Genomic DNA, 22,391 nt, shown 5'->3' on the forward strand with positions numbered 1-22,391 from the left:
ACCACCATAGTCCCGTGCATTTCCCTCTCTTCCCCCCCTCCCCCCCCCCCGTTTTTGATCCCATTCCCCACTCCACCCCCACAACATGTCTCTAGTATATGGTTGTTCATTATTTTTGTTATTTTCTCGCCTGGTCCATTATACTCCTGCTAGGAGTGAAACCATCGGTAATAAATACCTTAATTTTAAATTAACTTACTAGGTGCATTTTTATAATGTACATGAAAAAGTGAGATTGTAGTTTTTAGATGTTCATGATGAAAGCTTTTTGTAAATTAATGATAATTTATGCTACTTCAGCCTGTTAGAATTTGGAGGCTAATTGGTAAATAAATAATAAAAGAATAAAATTGGGGAATTTTAATTATCTTTTTTTTTTTCTCCTTAGCTGTTTCCGCGGAAATGTACTTGGCTCTATGTTATCAATAATACTTTAATGTCATTATCAGGTATGTAAGGGTGAAAATAATACAAAAAATCACAGACAAGCAAAGAAGTGTAATTTTTATATACATATTTTTAAAAGTTGTTACCTTTGATAGGGAGCTTTTTTCAGTTAATATAGCACTTCCCAGCCAGTCTAGCATCTAAATAACTGAGTAAATTACAAAGTAATTATCAAACTGAAGCCACCCTCTTCTACTCAGACTCTTTTACCCTCACTGTCTTTGTTCCTCTCTTCCATTGAGAATTACCAGTTGAAGGGGAAGAATCAGATGGAGCTGCTTCCTTTCTCTGTGGTTTTGAGCACATTACTTTCCCTTTCTCAGGCTCAGTTTGATAATGTTAAGAATAACAGCTTCAGTAGATTGTTGTGAAATGGGATGCTATCCAGACTGTAGTTTTGCACATTTATTTTCCAGTAGAATTCATGTTATCCTGCGCCACATGCTAACAATTGTGAATGGATGTTTTGAGATCTTATAAACAAGTGGGTTCCAAAACAGTCTATTTTAATTCATGTGTGTATGTGTTTTTCAGTTGTTGTTAAGGGTAGGAGGGTGGTGTTTTAGACTTTTTTCAATTCTTACCTACAAAACCTATTTTCCATTTAAATGACTAGAGATTTGCTGCTTGATTTCCTTCTGATAGTAGAGCAGATAGTTAAGTATTTCTCTTTCTCAATCCTAATGCACTGAACCACCAAAATAATACTCATCCCTTCATACATTTTGAGTTTTAAGTCATTATGATAGGGCCCTCCCTGGTGGCACATGGAGTAAAAGCACAGTGCTATGATATTATCCACAGCCACTGCAGGACAAGTTGTATTCCTGGCCAGAGAGTTGACCCATATGGTGTGACAGACCCCTCCTGTCCTACCTGCTGCTCACCTCAGCAGTGTATTTCAGTCAATCTGCTTTACTGTTCTCCACTGTGTCTCTGGTGAATCTTCTCACATCCTGCACTTTTGGCCTGTGACCCAGTTCTTGTATGCATAAATAAATCAACCTTTTTAAAAAATTATGATGTTTTTTTAATATTTCTTCAAGTCTTTGATACTCTTTTAGATTCTTTATGTGATTACATATGTGAAGATTATTTCCTGGCATAGTATTTACTATATTGTCACACTTTCTAGTATTAAATGTACCTTTTAGCTACTTATGCTTTAAAGCATTAATGCTGTCATACAGACTTACTTACTAGTAGGTTATTATGAATTGTGGCCTAATTCCAAAAATGTCAATTCTGTCATTTTAGTTGAGTGTATATAACTTGAACTCTTCCACTAACAACTGCCTACTAGAGACTCTTCAAGAATTTGTGTATCTGAGCTGATGATAGCTTCTCAAAGAGCATATTATTCAATATGCAAAAATGGCTTCTAAAAAAACAGGATCGTCAAAGAGTACTGAATCTCATTTACTTTAATTGCTTCCCCAATTTTTTAAAATTTGTTTAATAAAATGTTAATATGTAATTATGAAAATAAGCTTAAATCCAATTGTGTTTAACAAATTCATAGTTATATAGTTTCCTCTGACTCTCTTACTGCTTTTCTTGCAACTCGTACTTAGAAATCTAATATTAATATTTAGAAATATTCTTGAAAACCATACAGGGAACATCTTACATACTTATAAAAATAACTGGGAAAAGGTAACCTGTAAACTAGTTCTTTCTATAATCTAGCCATGAGGATATTCCCTGGTGGCACAATTGATTAAAGCTTAGCACTACAAAGCTGCCCCACTCTGCCTCTGGTGAATGCTCTCACCGCCCCTGCACCTCTTGCCTGTATTGTATGCATAAATAAATTAATCTTTAAAAAAAATAAATAAAATGACCCATGAAACCGAATGAAGGGAAATAGCAGAGTGACTAAGAGAAAACTTTCTACTTAAGAGTATGCATGTTGCTCAACTGCCTCTCTAGCTAGCTGCAAAGCAGAGTGGAAATAGAAAAAGGAGTGCAAGAGTCTTAGAATATTTGTATTCTGAGGGAATACAGAGAATTTTGTTGAGAATAACACTATATATGTGTGTGTGTATATATATATATATATATATATGTTTATGTTTTCTAATAGGAAAACAAGTTGTTTTGTTACATTACCATATCATGCACAATAAGGAATCCAAGATTTTGCCCTAATTCCCCTGCTTAATATAGCTATTTTTGCTTATATGGAAGTTGTTGCCCTTACAACTTATGATATTCATTTGCTTTACTTTTCTTAGTATTTCAGTCTGTTACCTACTTAAAACTTCTTTCACTATTAATTTTATTCCAGGGTAACTTGCTAAATCACTAATAAATGGTTTATACCTCAAGTGTAACCAATGTTATACTAAAATAATTACATGTGCATCATTGTAATTCAGTCCATTGTACAAAGATGTTTAACAGCTTTTCCTTCTGTGCTGGCTGTATTAAAATTTACCTGTATTCTGCCCAGATCACCTTTGAGTCAGAATATACCCATCTTGTGTATTAAATGCTACCTACTTTCTAAAAATCATTTTGCCTGTTGTATTTCAAAGTAGTATTAACTTGTTTTGTTTGTTTTGTGTGTGTTTGTGTGTGTGTTTTCTATTTTACTTGGTTTTTTGAACATCTGGATTCCTCATTTTAGAAGGTAATTATGTTTTCTTTTGCTTAAAAATTTTATTTCTTTGCCATAAGTGGTTCTAATAAAAATGTTTCTTTTTTATAGGAAAAACCTTTCAGCTGTACTCTCATAATCTTATAGCTTTGTTTGAACAAGCCAAAAAGCCAGGATTAGCTGCCCATATTCAAACTCATAGGTTTCCAGACCGCATACTACCAAGGTAAAAACATTTTTATTCTACCAGAATTGGAATTAGTGTCTGTATGTAACATATTCCTTGCTCACTAGAAAACTCCTTAGTCTTAATTTCGAATGGTAGTTTAAAGTACATATGATCTAAAATGAAAAAGTCATTGTTTTTGTTTACTTGAGAATCACCTATAGAAGCTTTACAATACAGATTTCCAGACTCTGCCTCAATCCTATAAAATCAGGTAGTTTGGGGTCAGAGTGCTAACATAGTTTTCTTTTAAGTTCCTTGACTGGTTCTGGTGCAACTGGAAACCTCTATGGTAGAGTACATTTATATTGTCTTGTGTTTTCAGAAAGTTCGCTTTAACAACAAAGATTCCTGATACAAAAGGCTGCCACAAATGTTGCATAGGTAAGTAAATGGTGTTTCTCAAAATGGATGATTAGAGCTTTTAACATCTTTAAAATTACTGAAGATACTTATAGAATCAAATAGGAAGGAAAGTAGGCTTGCTTTAATTTACTTATATATTTATCTGTTTGTTTTTAATTGAGCTAACACTTGGATACCCACATCAGGTATAACCACACTAGAGCATCCACCCCCAATTCACCCATAGTCCACCACCACAGTCCCTTGTGCTTCCTTCCTTTTCTGTTCTTACCTATCCACCACCCCCTCCCCACCTTTGTACAGTCAGCTCCAAAATGCTAGTTTTTAAGCTTGTCTTTATCTGACTCTTAGTTTAATTACTTTATATCTCACATATTAATGACACCACCTGGTATTCCTTAGTGAGGAACTAAAGAACTTTTAGTAGGATGTTACATAGAAAGGGACATGACATAAAAATGAATGAACATAACAGCTTTAATTTTCTCAGAGCTCAGTATTCCCAGAGGTTTTAACCAGATACAAGACTTATCTCTGCTAATATCTTTTCATTTATTAAGCATTCATTTATATGAGAGTTAATATATAGTGCATGTTGAACATTAATATTGCAGAAGTTTGGCCAGTTGTGATGTTAGAGGGACCAGTTCACACACGATCAATCTAATTTCTGATACCAATTACAATTTTTGATGGGGGTGGGCGATACCAAAAACTTTTGCTACAGACCTAAGAACACTCACTGAAAGGAGTTATATTCACAGTATAGTTTATTACAGGTAAGGAGAGAGAGAAATTGATCGATCGATCGATTGATTGATTCCATCTTGTCTTTAGATATATGTAAGCTATATCAGATAGATAGGTAGGTAGGTAGATAGATAGGTAGGTAGATAGGTAGATAAGTAGACATGTAGATAGATTAGATAAATATTTTCATCTTGTCTTAAGTAGATATCTGTAAGCTATACCAGAGATGATATCCTAGATCAGTTGATCAGCCAGGGAAAGGAAGTATAAAGTCCGGGAAACTGAGCTTCTGTTATCTTCCCCATGCAATAATGGACAGGGTAGCTTTTCTGACAGTAATGTATGACAATACACACAGAGCATTGCCATCTAGGGATGCTTACTCCAATCTCAGTATTTGTTGTTTTTTAAGGCTTCATCATATGGGCATTATTGATTGTGTACATGCCTGACCCCAATGTCATTGCATAACCCAAAGTCCTTATCCTAAATCACATTGTTGATCTTTCTGTCATACTTAACCTCCTCCCGAAGACTGTCCAGTGTTAGAGGGGAAAAAAAACTATCCAGTGTTGCCAACCCACATTATAAATCATATGGTGATACTATCTAGTGATTCAGGCTACAGACTAAGACACTCACATCCATCTCATTTCTTGGAATTTGGGCTTAGCTCCCAGAAGAAAAGACAAAGGCAGGACCTACTGGGAAAGTTTAAATTCTCTGTATCACATAGTTACCTTATCCCACTTCATGATTCTCAATATAATATTTGTTATGTTATGTCATGTCATTAATAAGAAACACTGTCTAGGATCCTGGTGTCCTAACTTCCTGTTTATTTTTGTTTAATCAGCAAGCTTAACATTGATCTTCATGTTACATAGTTCTACAAAGTGCTCTCTGGTTATAAGCAAATTTGGTAAACACTTTTTCTCGAGAGCATCAGGTCAGCGTTTGGTATCAGAAGTATAAATGTAAACTCATAAATATAGTAAGATAGAATTTATTGTAAATAACTACTCTTAAAAGCCACGTATTATTGATGGGAGTCAAATTGGAGAAACAAAGACTAACATGAATTTTTATACACATGAATCAAGAAGTTATATCTTCAGTACGATGTAAAATACTGATATTTTCATCTGTCTTAAGTAGATACAGCAAGCTATACCAGAAATGAAATCCTAGGTTTCATTTGCATTCTAGACCTTCTTATTAAATTCCCTCTTTTTTCAACTTAAGAAGCAGCTGCTTAGGTTGCATGCTAATTTAGATGTTTTGGTGCTTTAAAATACTGTTCTTACCAAAAAAAAGTCCTGTCTTTAAGAATGTTGTATATTAAAAATACGTGGGAATAAATGTATATAATTTCAAATTGAGGTGAGAAAGTTAAGGGGAAAGAATAGCAAAACCAAAAGAAGACATTGTTTTTCTTTACTTCCTACCCACTATGTCATCCTTGTGAACAGAAATAGTTTTCTAATCAAATAGTTTCCACTTTTATCCATATTTTGGTATTAGTGGCAAGCCACATTTTAGCTAACACCACCTGAGTTAGCTTTCAGGTGAATAAAACTCAGCTTTTGCTTTTAATTTAAATCAGTAATGTTTTTATATAAGGTATTCAATATTTTGGACATGTCTGTTTGGTTTCTTTCCAGTCAGAAATCCTTACACAGGACACAAATACCTCTGTGGAGCTTTACAGTCTGGAATTGTTTTACTTCAGTGGTATGAGCCAATGCAGAAATTCATGCTGATAAAGGTGCATATTTGTTTGCATTTTTCTTCTTTGGAAAATACGACTGTATAACTGAAACTGAAGTGTAAGATTGCATTGCTACTATCCAGGGTTCAACATGTATATAGTTTTATATATAGGTATTTATTTGGTTTAGAGGTTTTTGTGTTCTAGAGATTTCCTCTTTAACTTAGTTAATAATTACTAGAAGCCTCACAGCCATGAAGATTGGTACACCCAATTCTCTAAAGCATATTTTTATAAAATACTCATTTGCTTTATGATCATCTTAGAGGTAGTCCTTTTCTAGAATTAGATCAATCAAGAAAACAAAAGCCTTTCTTTAGATTTTATTCAACAACAATATGAAAGAAAAAAGAAAATTATTAATGGGGAAATTGTTTCTAAATTAAACTTTTGCCATTTATTTATTGCAGCACTTTGATTTTCCTTTGCCAAGTCCCTTGAATGTTTTTGAGATGCTGGTAATACCAGAACAGGAATACCCTATGGTCTGTGTAGCTATTAGCAAGGGCACTGAATCAAATCAGGTAGTTCAGTTTGAGACAATCAATTTGAACTCTGCATCTTCATGGTTTACAGAAATTGGTGCAGGTAAGTGTTTTCTACCTTATTTTTAAATTTTGATGCTTTTGTATATAAAAGAAGCAGAATGGGTTCAATCTGCATGGGCTCTTTTAGAATTAAAGATGCAGGCATAGAGGATCATGTGATTACAGTTTACATCTATTTACCTGAGATAATTTATTTCAGCCAAACCTCCTAAATCTAAAGGTGTTATTTATTACCAGTTTGTCTTTGTATTTACTAAATCCAAGAAACTTTTCAAATTTTATCAGCTTCTCAAGCAGAGATAATGCCTTTTTCTCCTGTGGGTACCCCCTGCACCCTCCCTCCCACACTTATTAGAATAATTGTGTTTAAGTACTTTTCAGATTTTAATAGATTCTTCTTTGATGTGGCCTCTGAGCTTCACCATTTAAAGATACAGGGAAATATTTAGGACTTTTAAGAATGGTTTATTAGCCTAGGATTTTATCAGGCATATCTCAGTGTCTTTAAAAGATTAGTAAGTTTATGATTTAAAATTGAAACAAATCAATCTGGAACTCATTTTATAAACTCATTTGTAACCTCAGGTTTGCAAGCCGTTTTTACATATGAACTAAAAAGTAAAAGCAAGTTTTAGTTATGCCCGTTGCATTACTGACCATTGTTGTATTCTTTACCACTTTGTAAAGAAGTCTGTTACAAATATCATAAGTTTGATGCTTTTAGTTATAGATATCTTTGGCTTTGATTGTTTGTAGGCTAAATTATAAAGAGGTTTTTGTATAATCCAGCTAGTTAGGTTGATGTAGAGCCCACACTAATGCCACTTTAGAACAAGTGTGAATCAGTGGTGCCCTGGTAAATGTTTACCAAAGTGTCCTTGCAGTTTGGAGAAGCCTAATTTGTAGCAGTTGCCTGTTCCTGTGGTATAAATACCCCTATCATGACCAATTTTAAAGTATGCCATCTGGTTCATTAAATTGCTGAAAATGTTAACAGTCTGGTATAAAACAATTCCTATCTGCACTGGACTATGTTTGTGGGTCAAGTCATAATTTCCAGTAGAATAAAATAGGAATTCCAGTGGAATAAACTATCCACCTGCACTTACCTTTCTATTTAACTTACTGTTTAATGCTTTTGGATGTATGCTCTCCTACTATTGCTAACAGAAAGCTGAAAATGACATTGTTTTATTATGAAAATAATGCAGCCCATATAGAAACATGCTTCTATTGTGTAGCCATTGCTTAAAAGAAGTTATAAATCAATTTATTTAAAAACCAAAATAATTTTTGGCAAACAGCTCCATCTTTTTTTTTAATAATATAATAGTTTATTTTTACATAATTTTGTGCCTTTTCCATCTCAGTTGTAATCCCTGTGGGCGTCCCATCACCAAATCACCCATGTGCCATCACCATAGTCCAAGTACTTCCCTCCCCCAACCGTTTTTGTTCCTATTCCCCACTCCACCCCCATAAAATGTCTCTGGTATGTAGTTGTTCATTATTATTATTATTTTCTCACTTGGCCCTTTATACTCCTGCTATGAGTAAAACCATCTGGTATTTTTCCTTTTCTTTCTGGCTTATCTCACTAAGCATGATCTTTTCTAGTTCCAATTATGTTATATGTTATATATATATATATATAAACACATGCCTTTTGGAACTAGAAAAGATCATGCTTAGTGATCTAAGATGTGGTACATATACACAATGGAATATTACTCCGCAACCAATATATGTATATATACATCTTTTTAATCCAGTCATCTACTTTTGGGCATTTACACATCTTTTGGACATATACACATCTTTTTAATCCAGTCATCTACTTTTGGGCATTTGGGTTTTCCATCTCTTTCCAATTGTAAATAAAGCAGCAATAAACATGGGGGTGCAGGTGTCTTTGAATCCATGTTTTTGTGTCTTTTGGGTAGATACCTAGCAGTGGGATTGCTGGGTCCTATGAAGTTCCATTTTTAGCAGTTTGAGAAACCTCCAAACAGTTTTCCAACGCGGTTGTACTAGTTTGCATTCCCACCAGCAGTGCAGGAGAGTTCCTTTTTCTACACACCTTCGCCAACATTTGTTGTTGCTAGTTGTTTGAAGATGTGTCATGCTCACTGGGGTGAGATGGTATCTCATTCTGGTTTTGATTTGCATCTCCCTTATTACAAGTGATGTTGAACATTTTTTCATATGCTTGTTGGCCGTCTGCATTTTCTCTTTAGAGAAGTATCTTTTTAGCTCTTCTGCCCATTTTTTGATGGGGTTGTTTATTTTTGTTGAATTTCATCAGTTCTTTGTATATCTTTGTGATAAATCCTTTATTGCTAGTTTTGTGTGAGAAAATTTTTTCCCAATCATCCATCTTTTTTTCTAGTTATTAAATAATAATAGTATAGATCCAGCCATTTCATGCAATTATTGTTTGCAGTTATATTAGGTGCATCTTAAAGGATGATATATTAGGAAGTATATTATCTATTATAAAATGTCCAAGGTAGAACAAAAATTACTTCTAGAAGAGGATCAGGACTCTGCTTGAGGGTAGTCATTCCTATCACCCTCAAGCAGCAGTTACCTTTGTTGGGCTTCTCCATTCTCATAAATGATTCTTAGTTACACCACCGAATGTGTTTATTGGTGAACATAGGCCATGTCTTGAACTGGTAACAGTTGTAACAGTTAAAATGAGTCTACAATCCCAGGACTTTTTTAATCTTGGTCTTACTTATTATTGTAATATTCCTATCTCCTAGGATGGTGCTTGGCATATTTTGATCACTAAATTAATATTTGCTGAATAAATTCATGGTTATAGATTTACTAAGAAAAGATATTTTTTGAGTGTTGCCTGGTGGACAGTTCATCAGTTCTATAGATCTGTATTCTTCAGTGTTTGGTCTTTGGAAGGTCAATATGCAACCTCAAAATAAGATACAGCTAACCCTTGAGAAGTGTAGGGGTTAGTGGTGCCAGCCTTGTGCAGTTAACAATCCACATTTTAACTTTGACTCTCCCCAGATTTAACTGTTAGCCTTCTATTGGTCTTACTGATGACATAAGTTCAGTTAACACATATTTTGCATATTACATGTATCAAGTATTACATTTTGCAGTAAAGTAAGCTGGAGAAAAAAAATGTAATCAAGAAAATCATAAGTAAGAAAAAAATACATTTATGGTATTATGTTGTATTTATTGATACCATTAGTTAATGATGTCTTTTTATAAGAAATTCCATATGTACATGAACTTGTGCTTTTCAAAACAGTATTCTTCAAGGGCCAGCTGTATATAAAATTTTGTGTTAATGTTTGGATGTATAGTTTAAAAAACATTTTGCAAGGATGCCCTAACATATTAAAAGCAGCAGCCCTGTGAATATCAACAGTGATGAAAGGTATTTTTTTAACAATGTGTTACTCTGTGTCCTCTGAATAAAGCAACTCCCACCCCAATACCAGTAAAATTTCTTTCTGTATAGTTTCCTGAATCCTTTGACTTTTTCTGAATTATTGGCCATTTTTATCTCAGGGGTGCTATGATTCACTTAACTATTCTTGTTTCTTATTATTGACTACTATAAAGTACAGAGCAAAATCTGGTTATTGTATAACATGCATATTAACTTTCTCCCCAATCCCTGAATATTTACCTTCTCTTCATTTTATTTTTGTAAGCTTTTTAGAACTAGCTAAGATGTTAATAACTAAATATAATATTTAACTTAGCTTCTTAAACATGCTAACTTGACCTACATACATATTTTGGAGATATCATACAAATTATAATTTTTATGTTACATTTGGAAGATTAGTTTTAAATTACAAAGCCTGAACATGTCTTTCTAATCTCTTGATTTTTTAAAACATGTTGTATAACTGTAACTGTTTTTTTTCCCTCCTAAGGAAATCAACAGTTAGATTCCATTCATGTGACACAGTTGGAGAGAGATACCGTTTTAGTGTGTTTAGACAGTAAGTACTATTTTCAAATTTATTCTGCAAATACTATTTCATATAACAGATCTTCTCATGCAATTCATTTTATTAAACTAGTTCAAGATATTTGTTTTTCTAGCTTAAGTGAGCTTATGTTTTATTTGAAAAAAATGACTACAAATTGACTATAGATACCTGAATTGTCTTCTTGTTAATACATTCAGTGTAATTTTTTGCTTTATTTTGTTTGCCTACTTGGAAATAAGATATCAGACAGTCTGCTATAACATTGGGATAAATGTTGTATAAAAACATTCTGTATAAGATTATGCTGAGAACTTTTTCATATCCCATAATTAATAAAAAGAATTAGTAATATGATGACTTATAGTCATATAACATGAACTTTTTGAATCATATCAGAGTGAGATTCTAAGGTACTTAAGATTTGATGTCTTCACCTGCTAATTGTGATTCTTTTCATGTAGGCACAGTGATGTTATTGATAGAAGTGTGTTGTACTATAAGCACGAGAGAAGTTAAAAAAACTTTTAGCAGCAGGTCTAATTTCAGTTTTCCAAAGAAAACATTCTGAGTCTTAAAATCCACTTTATTTTATGCTGTGATTCCTTCAAGGTAAAAATCACCCAGACTAGGGATTATATTTTTTGTTATATTTGACCCATTCCAGTATTTTTTATATTATTGGACCTCCCATAGATGTTCAGGGTTATTTCAAAAATTGTTCTACTACTGATTTTTGTCTGTGTGCCTGTCCCAACTTGTATTGTCTGAAGGGCTTCATAGTGGAGATACCTTATAAGATCATAAAGCTATAATAGATATTTTAGATAAATAAGGCAACCCCTCTCCCCATGTTTCAGTTGCCCATGATTCTTTTTTCATAAAGCTGTAACCCCTCCTTTTTTTTCTGTTTAAAATAATATTGAATTATGACATAGATTTCAGGGCTGCATTATTAAAAATCAATATATAATATATATATATACACACATATACATATTTATCTTTAAGTTCACCACTAAAAGTTAAGGGCTATCATGTTCCATGCAGTTGATTCCTTATAACTGATTTACCCACCCTAATTTCCCCCTTTGTTTGGTAACTGTTAATTGATCTTATCGTCTGGAAGTTTATTTTTGCTTTGTTTAATTCATTTGTTTATTTGATTTACATTATGTGTAATGCAGATATTTATTATATATAAAATGCAGATATTTAATATATTATATATAAAAAATAAAAGCAACATTGCCTTTAAGGAGATAATTTTGGAGTATATTGTATAAGACATTAATGACAATTTTTCAATGGACATGCTAAAATTAAAATAGTTGAATTTTTTTAAGAATTTGTTTGGTGTCCATATAAAACACAAATGTGAAATTATATTTACTTTATTAGATTTGCATTCTCAGTCTTGACTTTTTTTTTTTAAAGAATTTGTAAAAATTGTAAATCTACAAGGAAAACTAAAATCAAGTAAGAAACTGGCCTCTGAGCTAAGTTTTGATTTTCGCATTGAATCTGTAGGTAAGTCCTCCTTTTTTCTCAGTGCATTTAGAATACTCATATTTTGTTCATTTTTATACTTAAAATTGTCTACATACACACTGTCTCATAGTTCTGTGATTATAGAAATGTTTGGTCTCTGCTCTTAAATTCATTAACCATTAACCATGCCTGTTAATTATTTCATACATGACTAGGGCAAAATTTTAGATTTCAAAATTTAGTGAATTTATATTTTAATGTAAATAGCTACATGTGATTAGTTGCTAATATGTTGGATAGTGCAGATCTAGATTGTAATAAATCTTTTGTTTTCTGAATATTTAAAATTTGAAATCATTTAAAAATTTTCTGTTCATTGTTTCCCTTGCTGTGTTAAGTGAATTGTTGTTCTCCTAATTTTTTCCAAATCATGAAGGTTTTATACGATGTGACTAATGGTGTTAGATTTGCCATGTAGGATCTGATTGATATTTATTACTTGTGTTTATCTGTAAATAATTTCCCATAGAACTTGGAAACTTCATACCATTTTAATTTGCATCCTTGTCAATGAGTATTTTACTCTTTAGTAATCATGAGAACTCATTGGTTTAATGATAAAAATTACTACATTTTATTATTGCTTTCATTTAAATTGATTGTAATACAGCAGTAAGTATTCCCCTGAGGTGATAGAACTTGTAAAAATATATCTTGGCTGGATAATTTTGAGCACGTTAAGATATGATTTTACTATAAGTCAATAATAGTTAAAACAAAGACGGGTTATTTAGGCCTTGAAAATATTTTGTAATTGCATGTGTATACTTTTAAAAACATGTTCTTAATTATTTAGAAACTTTGTGAGTATTGTTTTTGATATTTTAATGGTTCTCAACTGAATTTTTGTCTGATCACAAAGTATGTTCTTCCCTCTGTATAACATCTTAAATAAAAATAATATACTTTACAATTGGAAAATATGACTTATTGAAACAGAAAATCTTAACTTTCTGTAAATGCTAGGATAAAAGGAATTTTGGACCTTTATAGTTTCCTAATGTTTTATGTGCTAGATATTGCATGCCAGTGTCCAATATTCAATATTTTCAGTAGAGAGAGAAGATCAGGTTTCCCTCCAAAATCTTCAGTCTACCCCAAGGTTGTATAGGAGATAGGTGGGAAGCAGGAGGGACCAAGACACACCATGTGGTGGCTACACTTTGGGGTCATGGTCATTTCTAAGTCTGAAGTCATCATCAGGAAGGCAGGGAAGCTTAACTCAAATCTGTGAACCCCGTGAGCAGTGGGGCCTGAAAGACTACAGAGACCTGTGGCCCACATGAATACTGAAAAGAAAATAACAGTTAAGAATTGGCTTACAGATGATAATTGCTCAATGTATTGCTTATGTTTTGTGGGACAGGTTTATTTCTAAACATTAATTTTGTAACTGGGAAAATGTGATCATAAATAAAAGATGTTTCCTTAATAGCTTCTAAGTTTGTGACAGTACTTAAATGACCACTTTTATGCCATGGAACACTTCACTGTCTTTATGATTTTATTCACCTGAGACAAAAGATATGTTATATGAAAGAGAAATTAATATGCTGATATCCAGCTTATCAGATCTTTGAGAAATTACATGACTTTCCTCAATAAATTATTTGATCTTGGGCATGACTTAGCCACAAAAATGCTGGTACTTAATGATCTCTAAATAGTGGAATTTTGCATCAAACTCAAATAGCCTTCCATTATCTTCATTAAAAAGTTAAAGAAAATGTATAGTGAATCACTGTGTGCTTTACTTTAGCTTCAGTTCTCCCTTATCCTTTTTAGTATGCCTTCAAGACAGTGTACTGGCTTTCTGGAAACATGGAATGCAGGGTAAAAGCTTCAAGTCGGATGAGGTAAAATTCTTGAAAATTATCTCCAGTGATTTTCACTAAGGATTTTAAATGTTGAAATGATCACTATATGCCTTTTTACTTCTGAGCCTCCATTACTATACTTAGTAACTTTAATGCTATGAAATTGTAGAACAAAACTGCCAGTATTTTTCCTTGAAATAATGTTTAGTTTTGTGTTTATTATTTATTATTATTTATTATAATTTTCTGTGACCACAAATGAATTTTAAAATATCAGTTCATATAATTTAATTTCTCTGATTTGTGATTTGTCAATATGGTTGCTAAACCGCTAAACTTTTCTAAATTTAATAAGCCTATTTGATAATCTATAAATATAATTATATTTTGTAAAATAGTTTTAATACTCTATTTTTTATATTTAATATTTAATGTTATATTTAATGTATATACTCATTACTAATAAAACATAATACTTCTAAGATTTTAATATTATGTGTTTTAATATAGTTAAAATTCTAAATTAAAGGTATTGGATCAGACAAGGAAAATCTAAAGAAGTAACTAACACTATTATTAAAGCATACTAAAGTATAATTATAAGTAATATCAACCCCTTAGGCACTTTACCAGTGTTAACTCCTTCAAAGCTTATAATAATCCAGTGGGGGTTAGGTACTATTTATATTCCCATTTTTAAGGCATGGCATATTTAAGTTTTTTGGTTAGAGTTACATAATTGTTTAAGTGGATTTGAAGGGTCTCCAAAAGTCATTTCTAGCTAAAGATCCATTTCATGCTAGAGAAGGGGTTTGGTCTCTTCCACAGTGAGGAATGAATCCTAATGATTAAATACTAGCAAACATTGCCTAACTGTGTCAGTGCACTACAATTCTTGCATGTCATGACCTCACAAATTTGTGGGCTTATTTTAAAGATTAAAATCTTTTGTTTGAATTATACTTAGTTTTATCCACATTCTTATTTATGTATAAATGAGTAGGATTTCCATCTGTTTTATGAATGTGGAGCTTCAGTGTTTCTAAGAGAAAAATGATATAAATCAGCTGTTTTTGAATGTTGATTTATCTGGTTGACTCACTCATGTCACTAATGTCACCAGGTCCCTGCTTCAATGAAGTTTATAATCATACTTACTGCCAAAAGATTAGTTGTTCTTGGTGAGAAATATATATAAGATTGTTCACAAGTATAAATTATTTCCCTTTTTTAGCTCATCTTGATTGCCTCTTTCTACTTATTCTCTTCCTTCAATTTGAGCTTGACTGAAATCTCAACCTTTTCATTTTAATATTCAGTCACTCCAATCTACAAGTGATTGGAACATTTCTCAACTTATTCTGAAAATCCACTCTAACTAATACTGCATCTAATTTTTCTGATTTAAATTTATTCATTCTATCACCCCAGCTAGAGTGCAAATTCCTTGATACCAGGCTTTTTTATAGTTATTTATAATGATACCTATTTTTTTTCATTTATTTTTTTTAATTATTACAAAAGTTTATTTTTACATCATTTTGCACATTTTTTTTTCCCATCTCGATTGTAATCCCCGTGGTTTTCCCATCACCAAATCACCCATGTGCCACCACCATAGTCCTGTGCATTTCCCTCCCTTCACGCCTCCCCCGTTTTTGATCCCATTCCCCACTCCACCCCCACAAAATGTCTCTGGTATATGGTTGTTCATTATTTTTGTTATTTTCTCGCCTGGTCCATTATACTCCTGCTATGAGTGAAACCATCCAGTATTTTTCTTTCTCTTTCTGGCTTATCTCACTAAGCATGATCTTTTCCAGCTCCATCCAAGTTGCTGCAAAAGACATGTGTTTCTCTTTTTTGGTTGCTGAGTAATATTCCATTGTATATATGTACCACATCTTTTTTATCCAGTCATCTACTTTTGGGCATTTGGGCTGCTTCCATGTTTTTCCAATTGTAAATAAAGCAGCAATAAACATGGGGATACAAGTATCTTTTTCAATCAGTGTTTTTGTGTCTTTGGGTAGATACCTAGGAGTGGGATTGCTGGGTCGTAGGGAAGCTCCATGTTTAGCAGTTTGAGGAACCTCCAAACAGTGGTTGTACTAGTTTGCATTCCCACCAGCAGTGCAGGAGAGTTCCTTTTTCTCCACATCCTCGCCAACATTTGTTGTTGCTAGTTGTTTGAAGATGTGCCATTCTCACTGGGGTGAGGTGGATACCTAACTATTTTTATACTTATATTCCAGTTTTGATTTGGCTGCCGCACAAGGACTCAAGTTTGAGTATTTTATTTGGGAGTAAATTCCAGAAAACAAATGATGGAGAGAGGAATATTAAGATAAAGAAGATCAAAAAGCCAAGAACACTTTAATAAACTATTCCTAGTATGGGCAACCAGGACTTAATCCCATAGGAATCACTAAGGAAGAGTTGTAGAACACATCTCAGAACTGCTTGATTTAAAGGTGGAGGGAAATGGTACATTTATACACCAATTGCTGTTCCTGTTGGTTAAGGGTTACCTCCAGGAGTATAAACGTCCCATTTTGGAGTAGCACCTGTGTATGGCTGAATATCTTCTACAGCTTTGGAGAAAACAGAGCAGAGGAACACCATAGTTACTCACTGGTGTAAGACACAAGAGCATGGGAATACCCATATCACAAAGAATTATTTTAAGTAAAATGCCTAAAGTAAATGTTTCATAAATGTCAGTTAGTTTCTACTAGTAGGCAATGCAAAAAAATGAATAAAACTTACTGAAATTTATTTAATTTGAGGAATTGAGTCTACCAGAAAATCACTGTTCTGCTTAATAATTATTCGAGCTAAATTATTTTTAAATTATTGTTTAAATACATGGGACTAAGATATTACTAAAAGGCATTTTCTTTCATAGGTTACCCAGGAGATTTCAGATGAAACCAGAGTTTTCCGCTTATTAGGCTCAGACAGGTACTCATTTGGTTGTTTCAATTCTATTGTATCTTAATACCATCAGGTCATTATTGTGTTTCTAAGAACTCTTAGAAGACTCAGAAACTTAAGGAAATTTTCATCGTCTTTATAGAGAATATTTTAATTTGTCAAATAAGCAGTTTTTTTTTTGAGTATGAAGATCATCATCTAGACATAGTGCTCAGCCAAGACAAAATTTGCTGATATAGGTATTTATGCCCTAGTATCATGACATACTTCATATTTTACTGATGTGTTACCTTCTATTTGCTATTACTTTATAAATCCAGTAGAATATGCGTACCCTGCCATTTGCTTTTATGTCAGAAAATCTTCAATCCAGCTTCTGAGAGCAGTCAAACGTAGAAGGAATCATGTGGTCACTGTCATCGAAATAAAAGACAGGACCACCCTGGTGACACAGCAGGTTAAAGTGCAATACTGTAAGCGAGCCGCAGACACTTCAGTGTGAGTTCAATCCCCAGTCTCGGAGGTGAACCACGCGGTGCAGCAGAGCTCGTCTGTCTCACCCACTGCTCCCCTCAGCAGTGTACTTTGTCCATCTGCCAGTTCTGCACCCCACTCTGTCTCTGGTGAATCTTCTCACCTGGCCTGCTCCACAGTTCTGTATCCCTAAATAAATAAATCTTTAAAAAAAAAAAGAAAGAAAGAAAGAAATAAAAGGCAAGTTATGAAATGGTCTTATCTTATAAAAAAAAAACCTAGATTTTATTCTATAGAGTCTGTATTGTTACCTCTACAGCTAATAAAATACCCTTTCCTTATTATTTTCCCATCCAGAGTTACCACTACAACAAAATTGGCTGTAGTATAGTATATATTAATTCTTAGGCAAGGCATTGACAACTTCTGGTTTGCATTTCAGTTTAGTCACACAATCGTTGCTTAAATATTTGCGGGGGAGGGATTTATGACTCCATAAAAATTTTAAAGAAACCTATGTGCGGATAAAAAGGAGTTTCAGAAAATGAAAAGTACCTTCGTGATTAAAAAATAGTAAGCCCCTGAAATATGGCAATTAGCAATTAGTCCTGCAACAAAGGAAGAACTTGAGGTCCACCTGGTAAAATGACTAGAAGGCTTTTGCGTCTCCCAGAGGCACTGACAGAGTTGTGGCTTACACAGTGGATCCTGGAGTGAATAGCTCTTTTCTGAAGCATAGTAGGAGAGAATGCTGTGTATGGAGGCCAGGTAGCAGAAACCTTTCTCTTAAGTTACTTGTTTCCTTTCACCTTTGGCCCAGAATTTTCTCCTTCACTTTCCTTCTTTGTTTCGTTTTCCCATTCTCTGTCACTGTTTGTCCTAACAAGCTACTTATTTTAGGGCATTGCATTTTCTCACTTGTACAGCTCTTTAATCTTAATATACATATGTATCTTTACCAAAATGCTTGTTTTGTGTTTTAAAGTGGTTTAAGAGTTTCTTTTGTTGTTTGAATGTAAGTATCTCAGTCTAGGAAAGAAACCCTAAGTATGTCAACATATTAATAATAGTTGAACTTGAGGCATTTGGATTATTATATATTATATACCATGTTCTATATGGTAATTTAATTTTCTCCTTCTACTCTTCTGTAATGTATTATATGAAGCATGTTACTTTTTAATATGTTTTCATTAAAAAAGCAACATATCATGCTAGTAGTAGAATATTCATGCATTCAAATATATAAAGTATTAATGAAATTTCCCCTTGTTCCATTTCTGCTTCTAGAGTTTGTTTTGTTTTTCCTGCATGGGTATATTATTTTTTATTTTACCCACAAACTCTCTTCCTTACAGTTTAAATCTATGTTATGGTACTTCTAATGTCGATCCTTTTATTTAACTTTTTTTCTCTACCCTTCTTCCAGAGATAAGGGAAATCAACCCCATTTTCACCTTTGAAAAACTTCTCAAATATCTCTAAGAACAATTTGATGTGTTTCTTACAATTCTGTTTTATTCTCCCAGCACTTCTTCCATCCCAGAGCTTCATTATACACCTTTCCTTGGCGTATATGAGTAAACAAACTTGTTTACTCATCCTGAAATGGTTTCAGCATTCATATTAATCAATTTTGAATCAGTTGTGTTTTCAGACTATAAAATATAAAACTGAACTTGACTATGTGTCTTGATCTTTGTATAATTATATGAGAATGCTAACAGTGGTAGTCTTTTCTGGTTTGATGTTAGTTTTTTAAACTTAGTCTGTTTTCATTCTTAAGCCTTTTGTTCTGGTTTGATTGCAGGGTTGTCGTTTTGGAAAGTAGGCCAACAGAAAACCCTACTGCACACAGCAATCTTTACATCTTGGCTGGACATGAAAATAGTTACTAAGCAACAGAGACTGATCGCAAATGACAGGAAAATGAATATGCTCTATTGAAAACAAAAATATTTTAAGGATATTCAGTACAACCTACACTATGATTTGCTTTACTGTTATGGGTTATATCTTGAATGATCTGTACTTTAAGGTAGAATTCAATATTTTCTGTAGCTGGAAACAGCTATTCTATCTCTTGCCACTGTGTGGTGGTTATATCAAGTTTGCTTAATAAAAGCTATGAGACAAATAGTCCTCTAGTTCCAGGAAACACAGTCTTTTAAAAAAAAAATTATGTTTGTAACAAGGGTGCCATGATATTTTTAGATTACAATTTATGTGATTATTTTCAGATAGACAAATTTATTGAGTTTTGTCATTTTATACCATGTTTTATTCTTTTGTAATGAACATTTGATAAAGAAATTATCAAGTAAGCTTTTCACTTTTCCAAGGGCCATTCTGTATGTTTTTGTAAAATAGAATATTTAATCCTTATTTATTAATCTTTTGCTGGAGTGGTGTAATGTATCTATCTATCTAACTTTTGGCAAAGGGTGGTTGCAGCTTAAATTTTTTTATAATGTATGAAAATTTTGTTTACTTTTTAAGAGTAGTCTTAGGGATGTTTAAACACATTGTAAAAGTTCAGTACATACATTCAATTTTGTCTAACACAGTATTTAGTAATATAGTGTCATGCAGACTTGCTATAAAAGAGTTTTGTATCTTCAACTATAAATAGTTGTAGGGACTCATACAGACGATATTAATGATTATTGAAATATTGTTAGAAGCAGTGTGTATATCTAAATGTGACTACCATGTGTATGTATTCTTGACAAGCAGTATAATACATCTGTGATTTTTTTTTATATTAGGGACAGTGCATAAGAAATTAATCATTATATATTATCATCCCTAATGGGAGGGGGGAGTATTTATCTGCCCGTGTTATGTATTTTACTTATACTATGCCAGAGGGGACACTGTAAAAGGAACTACATGTTTTATCTTGGGTTTTTCACATATTCACTTTGAGTAGATTTAAGAAAAAACATCTTTAAGTGAAATTGAATTCCTGATGGGATAGTATTAGTAAGTATTATAAAAACCAGTATTCTAAAAATAAGAACAGATAGGGCCATTTTTGAGTTTGTTTCTCTGTTGCTATTATTAACATTCAAATATAAAGTGTCACTTTGGTACCTGTTACCCTAATGCATTTACTGAGAATAGTTAGCATTATGGTCATGAACAGGGGGTTAACAGTAGCAAATTGTGGGTTTATTCTCACCAGTTACTTAAGAGGAAAACAGTATAACTGTCGCAACAACTCAATAAAATAGGTAGTATTATCATCTCCATGTCTCATATGAGGAAATAAGGGGTTGGCAAGGTTAAGAGATTGACCCAATTCACACAGCAAGTAGTTGAGCCAGACCATGAGTCTTGTGACTCTGTTCTTTTCACTATGCAATATACAAACAATAAAATATTATACAAATGAAATACAAAGTATGTGTCCTTTAAAAGTGTACATGATATGATTTCAGTAGGTTTGTGACTGTTTATTTGGGATACATTAAATGGGACCTCAGTCAAAACAGGAAATATTTACATACTGGATACATAGACCAATATCCTCTTCTCTCAGTCCTGGTAGCCAGATCATCCCATACTAACAGTATTGCAGGAGTCAGTTCTGTGCAGTCTGGAATAATTTCTGACATCAAAGGTGTCTTAAACTGTACAGGTACATAACTGTAGTGAAAGTTAGAATTGAAATGCCCACCACCACAATCCATCCAGTGCCTTTAGTCCTATGTTATTAAAAATGAAGGGGATGGAAATCAGTGTCGTAAAACATCTGAGGAAAAAAGCAGTTGGGTTCCAAGGAAAGCATCTGTAAGAAATATTTTATGCAGGCTGAAGACAGTTATCAAGAGACAAAAAATTAAATACTAAACAAAGGACTTTCAAAAGACAAAAAGAGCTCTTGGGAAACAGTGAGATAGCATAGCTAAGTAATTGTATAGGAGACTTATAAAGTTGAAATTTTTCAGAAAATAAAACAAAAAGAAATGGGCATACTGGAGTATATGAGAAAATAAGCCAAGAGGTCCAATACCCAGTCTCCCAGCACTCCAAAAAGAAAAGAACACAAATCAATAGGGTATTTCAAGAAATGTTTTCAGTACTGAAGAACTCCAGATTCCAGATTAAAGGGTGAGATAAACAAACACAATGTATAGTAAAGTACACAGTTTGGAAATTTCAGAGATACTGGAGTCAAAGAGATTTGATATGTTATAAGGAAAAGAGAAGGTCAAACATCAAGGAATATCAAATTTCAACAGAAACAGTGCTTTCAAAATGCTAAAAGGATTTTCAACCTAAAATTTTAGATACAAATGAGCTATTAATCAAATCTAAGGTTAAAGGTAGACATTTTTAGTTGTACAAGATATCAAAGACCTTACTCTGTGTGCTTCACAAAAATATGGATATAATCCAGAATGAAGAAATAAGGTGCAAATTCAGCACAGCAGAGAAGGAATGGAAGTCTCTAGATGATAGTCATGGGATAGGTAAGAAGACTAAGAACAAAAAATGGAAGATTTGGAAAGGAATGAAGATGTCATTATTTGAAGTAAATTACAAGTGAATTTAGAAAAGCTACTGAGTACATTTTAAACAAGCAATTTTATACTCATATGTCTGCAACAAACAACATGGAATTATATTTATAATATAGAAAACCATCAAATACCAAAGGGGAACTAAAACAACATGCAAGACCTCTATAATTAAAACTAGTGTACTGAAAGGAAGTAATTTCACTTTAAGAAATAAAACCTGGTAGATTATGCCAGGATCGTGAATTAGAAGATCTGATAGTGTGGGCCCTCCTTGAAGGCGCAACAGGTTAGGATGCAGCACTGCAAACCAGCCACAGCCACTTCAGTGTGAGTTTGATCCCCTGCCCTGGAGGTGATCCACTTGGCAAACAGACCTCTTCGGTCTTTCCCCCTGCT

General features: G+C 33.1%; 1 protein-coding gene across 1 annotated transcript in view; it reads left to right on the forward strand.

Annotated features, from left to right (window-relative positions):
* The window catches only part of MAP4K5 (mitogen-activated protein kinase kinase kinase kinase 5), a 93,658-nt gene extending 72,793 nt beyond the window's left edge, over window positions 1–20,865 (forward strand). The window contains exons 23-33 of the mRNA XM_004681882.2: window positions 389–449; window positions 3,080–3,082; window positions 3,161–3,275; window positions 3,601–3,659; window positions 6,056–6,159; window positions 6,573–6,750; window positions 10,631–10,699; window positions 12,125–12,217; window positions 14,024–14,094; window positions 16,964–17,019; window positions 19,277–20,865. Coding sequence (XP_004681939.1) covers window positions 389–449; window positions 3,080–3,082; window positions 3,161–3,275; window positions 3,601–3,659; window positions 6,056–6,159; window positions 6,573–6,750; window positions 10,631–10,699; window positions 12,125–12,217; window positions 14,024–14,094; window positions 16,964–17,019; window positions 19,277–19,364 — 897 coding nt within the window. The 3' untranslated portion in view covers window positions 19,365–20,865. The remainder of the gene's footprint in view (window positions 1–388; window positions 450–3,079; window positions 3,083–3,160; window positions 3,276–3,600; window positions 3,660–6,055; window positions 6,160–6,572; window positions 6,751–10,630; window positions 10,700–12,124; window positions 12,218–14,023; window positions 14,095–16,963; window positions 17,020–19,276) is intronic.
* Window positions 20,866–22,391: the final 1,526 nt, after the last annotated feature.

The sequence above is a fragment of the Condylura cristata genome, unplaced genomic scaffold (genome assembly GCF_000260355.1).
Source record: "Condylura cristata isolate star-nosed mole 26May11 unplaced genomic scaffold, ConCri1.0 scaffold00013, whole genome shotgun sequence".
Lineage (NCBI taxonomy): Eukaryota > Metazoa > Chordata > Mammalia > Eulipotyphla > Talpidae > Condylura > Condylura cristata.